The sequence below is a fragment of the Engraulis encrasicolus genome, chromosome 15, assembly GCF_034702125.1.
Source record: "Engraulis encrasicolus isolate BLACKSEA-1 chromosome 15, IST_EnEncr_1.0, whole genome shotgun sequence".
NCBI classification, from domain to species: Eukaryota; Metazoa; Chordata; class Actinopteri; order Clupeiformes; family Engraulidae; genus Engraulis; species Engraulis encrasicolus.
Window position 1 is genome coordinate 21,705,922 of NC_085871.1, and position 10,000 is coordinate 21,715,921.

Consider the following 10,000-nt stretch of genomic DNA (forward strand, 5'->3'; position numbering starts at 1 on the left):
CCTCTGACATTCTCTACACACATACACACACGCACGCAATGTGAAAGGCACACACACACACACACACACACACACACACACACACACACACACACACACACACACACACCATTTGCCAGATGAAATGTAAAGCGGTATGACCTCAGACACATTAAGATGGGAAAAAAACATTTAGGCTAATTGCATGCCCGCTTTCTAGCCAGGCCACGTTTGGTGTATTAGCATTCAAAATATCCTCCTTTAGCATGTCACGCTTGCATGATAAATATCCAAATATCCCATAGTGACATAAATGGGTTGCTGAGTGCATATGAGATATGTGCTATGCATGTTTGAAAGAAGAATTGGGACCATAGGAGAAGGTGTAGTGAAGTGCAGTGAAAGCCCAGCTGGGAAACTCCATCTCCCATTGTCATTGTGACACAGAACTCCACAGCACACAAGTGTTCACTGCACACAACAACATTGTATTATTACCTCACCCCGTGCAAGGGGGCAGCTACCAATGGCACCCCAAGGGAGCAGTGCGGTGGGACGGTACCAAGGTCAGGGTACCTCAGTCACGGAGGAGGATGGGCAAGGGCACTAGTTAATTGCTTCCCCCACCAAACTGCCGTGGCCCGAGTCGAACCGGCAGCCTTTGGGCTACAAGTCTGACGCCCTAACCGCTTACCCATGACTGCCCATGACTGTGGGAGAAGGTGTGCAGGGCTGGACTGGCCATCTGGCATACCGGTCATTTCCCGGTGGGCCCTGCACCGCCGTGGGCCCCTATTTTCAGAGATGTAAAACAAAAAGAAAACGTGATGACTCAGTCCTGTCTGGCTAATTATGAGGGGCCCCTTTAAGTCAAAAGTGCCCGGGCCCTATTTCTCCCCCAAGTCCAGCCCTGAAGGTGTGTGTGTGTGTGTGTGTCAGACCCGCAGAGAATGACATGAAGCTTACCTTTGCAGTAGCCCGTGCCTGGTATTCAGGACAGCCATTCACCGTAATTGTTTCGTGCATATACTGATACACCTGTGGGAGATATGAGAGAGAGGGAGGGGGACAGGCAGAGAGAGAGAGAGAGAGAGAAAGAGAGATTAGACATAATGTTTGAGACATGTTTGTTTCGGCTGTTTTTGAACAAGGTGAAAGGCATGTTTCGTTTCAGGCTATAACCCCAGAAGTAGAATGAAAATTGTTCTTCCAACCTGTAAGGTGACCGAAGACAAAAACTACTAAATGTGGAAAAGTGTGAATCCAAAGCCCTGTTACTTGAGTTCACAGACACAATTTGATGCAACATGGTGAACTGGAAGTTAAAGGTGCACTCTGTATAATAGGCTATTTTAGCATTTTTGAGCAGTTTCTTCCCAGAATTCGTGCTGCACATTCACAAATGTACAGTAACTTTTTTTTTTCGTGAATACTTACCACCACCATCAAATTCTAAGTATTCATTATGACTGGCAAAATTGCATGTCTTCCGTTTTGAATTTCCAGCAATAGACATGTTTAGCTGCAACACTTTATATTGGTCATACTGGTAAATATCACTTTATTATTTAGTAAATATTCATGAAAATGGCACCTTTAAGGGACACTGTGCAGGAAATGGTCAAAAAAGGTACTGCAACTATGCTGCTCATTGAAACTGGGCTGCCTATTCCCAAATTTGATCTTTACATGAAAGTTTACTAAGTAATAAACAAATATTTTCTAGTATGGTCCAAGCACAGTCATTTTTGCAGCTAAAAATGGCTATTTGTGGAAATTCAAAATGGCGGACCATGGAGAAGATCCCCCTTTTCATGTATGAAAAGTGCAATTTTTCAAGTAATAATGAATACTTAGAATTTGATGCTGGTGGTAAGTGTTCATGAAAAATGTAACATTAATGAATGGGCAGCATGTATTCTGGAAATAAACAACTAAAAATCTCACACAGTGTCCCTTTAATGTGACTTTAATGCGACATACAGCAGACATTTAGTACATTTCAGTTTCATTTTCCTATGTCCAATGCAGTGAGTACAGTTACTTGCACTCATTGCTCTGCTTTCATGGCATATTGTCAGTTTCTGCATTAAAACAAATTATAGAATATTCCATTTTACATTTGTGGTACTAGAGCGCTGTGGTACCAGAATACTTCCACGTTCAGAATGATTCCAGCGCAAAAGGAATACTGCCAATATTCTGGAGGATTTCAGCCAATTTCAACATGCAGTTGTAATGCTCACACTACCCTGGACTTGTTAGTACCTGGGAATTTTTCTTCAACCTTTTCCGAGATCCTGGGCATTGTAATGGGTCAGAGTTTGTTTACATTTAAAAAAAAAACATCTTGATTTATTCCCAAAAACATCCAAAAGGTTATGCAACATCAGCAGACAACTAGCAAACAGCGATACCTTTTGGGAAAATATTTGGAGTAGGCCTATGTTAAGAAGGTGTTTAATGTAAACAAAATCTGCCCCCATTAGAATAGCTCAGATCTCGTAAAGGGATGAGCCAAAAACAATGCATCACCACTGCGTACTGACAAGTCAAAGGTAGCGTGAGCAATACAACATCATATTGAAATTGACAGAAGTGCTCCTTTAAAATTGTAATATCCCCTGCATGTAATGGCACTCAGTTACTGTCAGCAACTAGATCATAATTCACTCTATGCTGCATCACAATATTCTTTTGACCGGTCAACACACACACACAATGGCAGCAGGGTTATGGATTCCCTTCCAACAGTCATCTGAATGTAGCTCGTCCTCTTCCTTCTCCTTTAAATTAAACATGGCCACGCCACGCCAATACTATTTCTCTTGGGGTGCTAACTGTTCAATAGCGCTTCCAGTCACAGCATAAGCAACAACCTCCCCTCCTCTCCCGCTCTCTCTCTCTCTTTGTTTCTCTCTCTCGCTCTCACGCTCTCTCGCTCTCTCGCTCTCTCTCTCTCTTTCTCTCTCTCTCCCTCTCTCTCTCTCTCTCTCTCTCCCTCCCTCTCTGTCTCTCTCTCAACACCCTCTTTCCTGAGAGCCTAGCGATTTTACAAATAATTCACATTCAGCTGAGAGGGGCCTGTTGTTGTGTTGTGCAAAGACGTATCGATTTAGGAGAAAAGGGCATTTTAACACAGTGTGTCCACAGCGCTCAAATTGAAGGATGAACGCCAGAGGTTAGATCTCTGCTTCATACTGCAAGGGCAGTGTATACAGGTCATGGACAAATAATGCAAATAATAATGCCTAGTAGGTGTGTGTGTATGTGTGTGTGTGTGTGTGTGTGTGTGCGTGTGCGCGTGCGTGTGTGCATGCGTGCGCCGGAGAGCTTCCTGAATCCTAAAAGACCAGACCTGTGTGTCTCGCCCCAGCAGAGTTGGATGGAATTACTCGGGTGTGGTGAGAGCAAGGCTACTATGCTCCAGCACTGTCGTGCAGTCATAGTCTGGCTACACTGGTTTGCTCACTTTACCCTCACTTTGGTTTCCCCTTTGTAGCTTCGGCGTGTGTTCTCTTTGGTAAACCACTTGGGATCAAGTCTCAAGTCTTTTGTTTTTTGTTTTTTTTTTAATTAGAAGAAGGAAAGACGCAATGGTACAAAGGATAACATGGACAAAAACACTAACAGAAAGCCAAAAAAAACAGCAACAAACAACAAAAAGGAACAAGGACAATAATAACAAAACAAAACAAAACAAAAACAAAAATAAATAAAAAGCATACATACTCCATCAGAAAATATCTTAAAGTAATCCACCTAACTTCTTAGTGGTCAGAAACTAAGGAATATCCCAGAGAGAGAGAGAGAGAGAGAGAGAGAGAGAGAGAGAGAGAGAGAGAGAGAGACGAAAGGCAGAGAGAGACATAGGAACGTTTTATGTTATCAGTCTTACCATTCCAAATAAAATTTAAAATTATTTTTTCATATGTTTTCATAAACACTCCATCAGGAGATGGTAACGCTTGTAATAAATATGTAAATTGTGAAAGTATCAGTGAATTAATCACTGTTATTTTTCCATAAATCGAAAGATAATTTCCTCTCCAGGCCTGAAGAATTTTATTCATTTTCTGGAGCTTTAACTCAAAGTTGGTCTTTACAAGGAGCTTTGTCTCTACTGGTATATGTATTCCTAAAAGGTTAACAGGTCCGTCTGTATACTGAATAGGCACTTTACATAGATTATGTCTCATACCTTTCAAAGATCCTATTCTGAGGATGGAACATTTCTCATAATTTGGTTTTAATCCAGATAAAACGGCAAAGGAATCTAATTCTGTGATAAGGGAGTCTAAAGAAAAAGGATCTGGTTTTATGTAAAAGGAAGCGTCATCTGCATAAAAAGAGCATCTTGATTCTAATCCATTAATTTTTAAACCTGTGATGTTTGGATTATTTCTTATTCTTATGGCCAGTATTTCAATTGCAAGAATAAACAAATACGCTGAGAGAGGGCAACCCTGCCTCACTCCTTTGGATAATATAATTGGCTTTGAAATATGCCCATTGTTAATTATCCTACTGCAAGGATTTTGGTACAACACATGGATCCATTTGATAAAGTTGGCACCAAAATTATATGTCTTCAAACATTGATATATGAAATTCCAGCTGATTGTGTCGAATGCCTTCTGAAAATCAGCTATAAAAATTAGACCAGGCAAATTTTCTTTTTCATAATAATCCATTTCTTCAAGTAAACGTCTGATGTTGTCGCCTATGAAGCGATCTTTCAGAAAACCTGTTTGATCTGGGTGAATTAAGTTCTGAATTACTTTTTTAAGCCTGAATGCTAAAAAGTCTCAAGTCTTATCATGTTTTACAATGAACATTATTTTAATTGGCCCTGTCCTGGCCAACCGGTAGGGCACTCGCCTACCATGCGGCTGACACAAGTTCGATTCCAGGCCCGGGTCCTTTGCCGACCCTTCCCTGTTTCTCTCCCAATTCACTTCCTATCCACCTCTCACACTGTCCTGTCAAAAAAAGAACATTATTTTAATTAGAGACTTGTGTCTTACCTACTTATATCATTAACACAGCTTGTGTGTATATTTACTTGACTCTAAGCACCTCAAGTACCCATACAGTGTGTCTGGATCTGAATCTCTTATCTCCTGATTGGCATCTAAGTGCACTAATTGTGCCTGTCACGATTGCCTTCACGCTGGGGACAGACACCCGATCTTAATTTTGGCTGTCTCAAGTGGGAAACAGGGGAATTTCTGCCAGCAGCCATGCATAGTTCCAACTGCAAAGTAAAATAGTGCTGGCTAACGGGCTCTTTTGAATATTGTTCTCTGCACTCTTGCTTTAAAAATCCTAGTAGGAGTGTTTTATTTTCCTCTGAAGCTAGCCTTTGATTCTTTCCCACACTCTAAATTTCTTTCAGCATAACGAAAGAATCTCCACTATTTTTTTTTCTTTTCTGTGTACAGTCATTTTTGCGACTAATTAAAGACTTATGGAGAGCAGGTTGCATTTATGATCAATGATGACAACCAGGTAAATGGGTGGCAATTTGAATCATCTGAACGAATGTTTAAGAGAAGATCATTAAAAGTTCCTCCTTGACAAACTCTCATACGATCTGTAAGGGTCAGGACCTACTTTTAAAGTAGATCCATAACCACTTTAAACTCAAACATCAATTTGTAATTCTGTATATGTGTGTGTATGTGTGTTTGTGTGTCTGTCTCTGTCTGTGTGTGTGTGTACGTGCCTATGTGTTCCTATATGCCTACAGTACTGTACTATATGTGTCTGCATTTAGTAGTCTAATATGTTAGTAAGTTATCACTGAATTTCAATACACAAGTGAAAGAGTGTATTTGTCTTTATGTCTCCATGTTTGTGTATGTTTGTGCGTAAGTGCATGCGTACGTGCGTGCGTGCGTGGATGTGTGTGTCTGTGTGTGTGTGTGTGTGTGTGTGCGTGCGTGCGTGCTTGCGTGCGTGCGTGCGTGCGTGCGTGCGTGCGTGCGTGCGCGCGCGTGTGTGTGTATATGTGTGCAGTAATCCCGAGTTCAGCCAAGTCCACCCATCCTTGTTTACAAAACATAAACACAGCCAAGGAGCTTTGTTTACACTTTGATTCGCATGCGTTTTTTGAACTCAGCTGTTTTAAAGCTGGCGACACCATCCCTACCCAGCACTTCAGAGGGCTGCATCTCTCTCTTGAGTGTGTGTCATTAAAGACAGGGACGGTTCTAGGTATGGGGCGGCACCCGTGAGGAGGGCAGCATCATCGCAGACCTCCGCCCACAATAATGTTAGCCGCCAGCTGGTCTCATAAGACTCAATGTTAACTGCTAGCAGCATGGAGTTAAAATTTGCACTGCCATACTCAGAGAACGGTTGAAAATACAGGAGAAAGGTAAAACTCAATTATTTAACTCAAGGGGAGTCGTCACCTGCCCCCTCAATACTTCAGGACTCTCTATACTGTGACATGCATATGGACTTTTATATATTATTTATTATACTGCTAATATATCTTTTTTATTTTGTGGGCATTTGTGGGATGCTTCCAAACAGAATCTCACTGTATTTATATAGTGACAATAAAAGCACTCTACTCTCTCTAATACTCTACTCTAATATGTGCTTATTTCCAAAAAAATGGGACAGTATCACCAGAGATTCTCTAAGTATATATATCTCTCTACTCTCTCTGGTATCACTTTAAGGGCACCCACCGGGCCCAGACACAGGGGCCCAAGAGTCAAGGGGGCCCTGGAGCCCAGCCTCTATATTTCCATTCTCATATTGTGTTAAAACAACATTCATATCAATGTGAGACAGCACATACAGTACAACGAAAAGCCTCTTATGCCTCACCTGCAAGGGGTCAGACAGAGTGCAGGGTAATCTGGGTACCTCAGCACTTGCCTGATTTTCATAGACTTCAGATCACGTACCACGGTCTGACCAGGACTATAACGATTAGTGTTTCCAAATGGCCTGGTTAATCCGCTTCCCTCGACTTGCTACTAATTGAGGGCTGTCCCTAAGTTTAAACCAAACATTTCTTAGTCCCAATAGAACGTCTCTGCTTAAACCACATCACTTGCCTTGAACACGCCTCTACCCAGGACGGTTGATTGGTTCCAGACAAAGTGGGTGGAGTTTCCCGCTGTGGAGGGAACGGAATCCTCATACACAAGCTCCTGGCCCTAGTGTGTGTGTAGTTGAGCCGAAGGTGTTGCGTCACCGCAAGGGCGGAGCCCGGGTACCTCAGCACTGGTTAGTCAGTTCCCCACACCAACCTGAAGGTGTTTGGAATCGAACCAGCAACCTTCAGCCACTCTCAAACATCCATTTCTCCAAAACAACAATAATCAACAGGTGCCCTATAGGAGACGGCGCGACACACGGGGGTCAATCATGGAGGAGAACGGGGAAGTAATTCAGCTATTTATTCAGCTGGTTTATTCAGTCGTTGACGGTGTCGGGCATCGAACCGGCAATCTTCAGCACTTCACCATGACAGGCACAAGTGTAACTGCTTCCTTGCAGCCCTTGAAAAGGTTATAGGCAAGACTCTGAGTGGATTCCAATATGCAGACTTCTTTCCTCCCTTGTGCATTTGCCTGCTTGTTGCCTGATGATGATTTCACTGACGACAGAAAATTAATTCAATATCTTGCAAAAGCACAATTCTACTGTCATTTCCTCATTTGCAATCGGGATGGTGAATGAAGAACAGTCCCCCAAAAATGTTTGTAGCTAGGCTGACAGCGGGGAAACTTTATTGTTTTCTTTACGTAGGCGGGGCGTCATCAAAACGCGAGGCCACAAGCACAAGTGGAGGACGGGAGTGGGCATGTTGAAATGCATCCTCTGCCTTTGAAAACCATGTCAACACAACCCAAGCCACACCCCTCCGTACAATTCTGGCTGGGCACAAAGAGGTACCAATCTGCTGTACGAGGAGAGAATTATCATCCTCAATTCTGGTCGGTCACAGGGAAATTGCATATTGCATAGCCATCACCCCTTTTCTCTCTGCGCTCGGAAAAATATGGCTATTCCGTATTGGGTCCATGAATCACTACTTCATGTCTACTGAACAAGGAAATGAAACACAAATGAATGGATCCAATATGGAGGAGGTCTTGCGGGCGGACCTCAGTAAATTACCCCTCTCACTGAAGCCCATTAAGGCTCTTGGCATTCTCTGGCACGCTCAGCGCAGTTTGTCCCTCTTGACAACTGGTGATCCGGTTGTAATGCCTAGCTGCCATGATCTTGGCTGAGATGGATAGAGAGAGAGGGGGGGGGAGAAGAGACAGACAGAGAGAGAGAGAGAGAGAGAGAGAGAGAGAGAGAGAGAGAGAGAGAGACAGAGAGACAGAGAGAGAGAGAGAGAGAGAGAGAGAGAGAGAGAGAGAGAGAGATAGAGAGAGAGAGAGAGACAGACAGACAGACAGACAGACAGACAGACAGACAGAGAGGGCCAAGAACATGCAATATTCCTCTCCAGTTTTTATGATGAAGGAACATGTGGCCTCTGGGATTTCAAAACATTGTAGGTTTTTTTTGCCAACAGTGGGGTAAGCCATACTAGAAACATACATCTGTGACTTTTGAACTAAGGTGCATTTCTCAAAAGCGTAGTTGTTAGCAGTTAGCAACTTGGGTAGTTGCCAATGGGAAATTGCATTGAAATCAGCAAAGTTGCTAATGTAGTTAGCAACTATGGTTTCGAGAAATGCACCCTAGGTTTACTTCCATCTCCAGCGCAAGGTCATTCCCTGATCCTCTCACATCTCTCTCTCCACACTATTTTTCTGTTACCATCTTCATTGGCCCAACACAAATAACAGCATAAAAGCCCATAGAAAAAACATTTGAAAAAGAATGTGTGATATCTTGATATCTGTAGGCATGCATTGTTTATTTCCAAAAAACAAGCCTAGACAAACCTTTGCTACCTTTAGCTTGCACAAATGTCATCAACAAGCGACAGTATTTTTTTAAAATTCCACAGAACCTGAAACAATGAAAGCATATATGGCACACACACTGCACTGTGCGTGCGTGCGTGCTACGTGTGTGCGTGCGTGCGTGAGTACGTGCGGCTGGTGTTGTTTACAACGAAGAACACTTCATAATGTCAGTGGCTCTCAAAGCAATCAACATATTCACACAGCCAGTGGGTTTAAACTCTAAATCCAATAAGACACAGACAATTGTCTACAGCTCCCCTTGCATGCAAAACCACTCCGATAATTACGCTAGAGAAACACATGCATAACAATAAAGGTCAAGCTATTTCAGTCGGCGACGCTTTGAACTGCGCGCACAAACCTCTACCACCCATCGCCATCCAAATTACATTTATGACTTTCTTCTGAATTATTCAATAAGCAATCAAATTACATCCCGGGTATATGTATTTTATGAAACAACAAGCCTCACTTTGTTTTCTTGGTGTAATGACATGTTTGAATAGCATTATAGGGTGTCGGAACGATGCTTAATGAGCTTCGAGCTAATTAGCAATGATTATGTCGCTAGCTTTTTCGTTGATTAAGTGTTCTGTGGTCACATTATAAATAACGACATGAAATGAATTCATTTACTGTAATTAAAGATGCTAGGCCTTATTCTACTCACATGATTCTGTGTTAAATTATGTCAGTATTTCACATGTCTCAGTTAAACATGACAATTAAATTCATTACATTATTTCATGTAGCATACCAAATTAGTAATAGGCCGACTTAAACAACTCTCAGTGAGTCCTGAAGTTGTTACATTCGAATACCTCATCACATCACTTCCATATTCATTTTTGTGAGGTAAGCAAGTTAGGCGGTCAATTGTCCCGGGCCCAGGGAGTGTGAGGTCCCAGAATTGGGTTCCCATGAAATTGTACTGGTATGTATTGACGAGGAGAGGTTTTGAGATGACTTCGTCCTTGGCCGTCAGCAGCCTTGTGAATATTCAGCACAACAGCTTTCTAGTGCCATGGCAAACCAAAAGGCTGATATATAGTACAGTAAATTCC

The 10,000-nt window shown here is 42.4% G+C and overlaps 1 protein-coding gene across 1 annotated transcript in view; it reads right to left on the bottom strand.

Moving 5' to 3' along the window:
• The window catches only part of lin7a (lin-7 homolog A (C. elegans)), a 96,825-nt gene that overhangs the window by 39,808 nt on the left and 47,017 nt on the right, over window positions 1-10,000 (bottom strand). Inside the window, exon 3 of the mRNA XM_063217226.1 lies at window positions 946-1,017. Within this exon, the coding sequence (XP_063073296.1) occupies window positions 946-1,017 (72 nt within the window). The remainder of the gene's footprint in view (window positions 1-945; window positions 1,018-10,000) is intronic.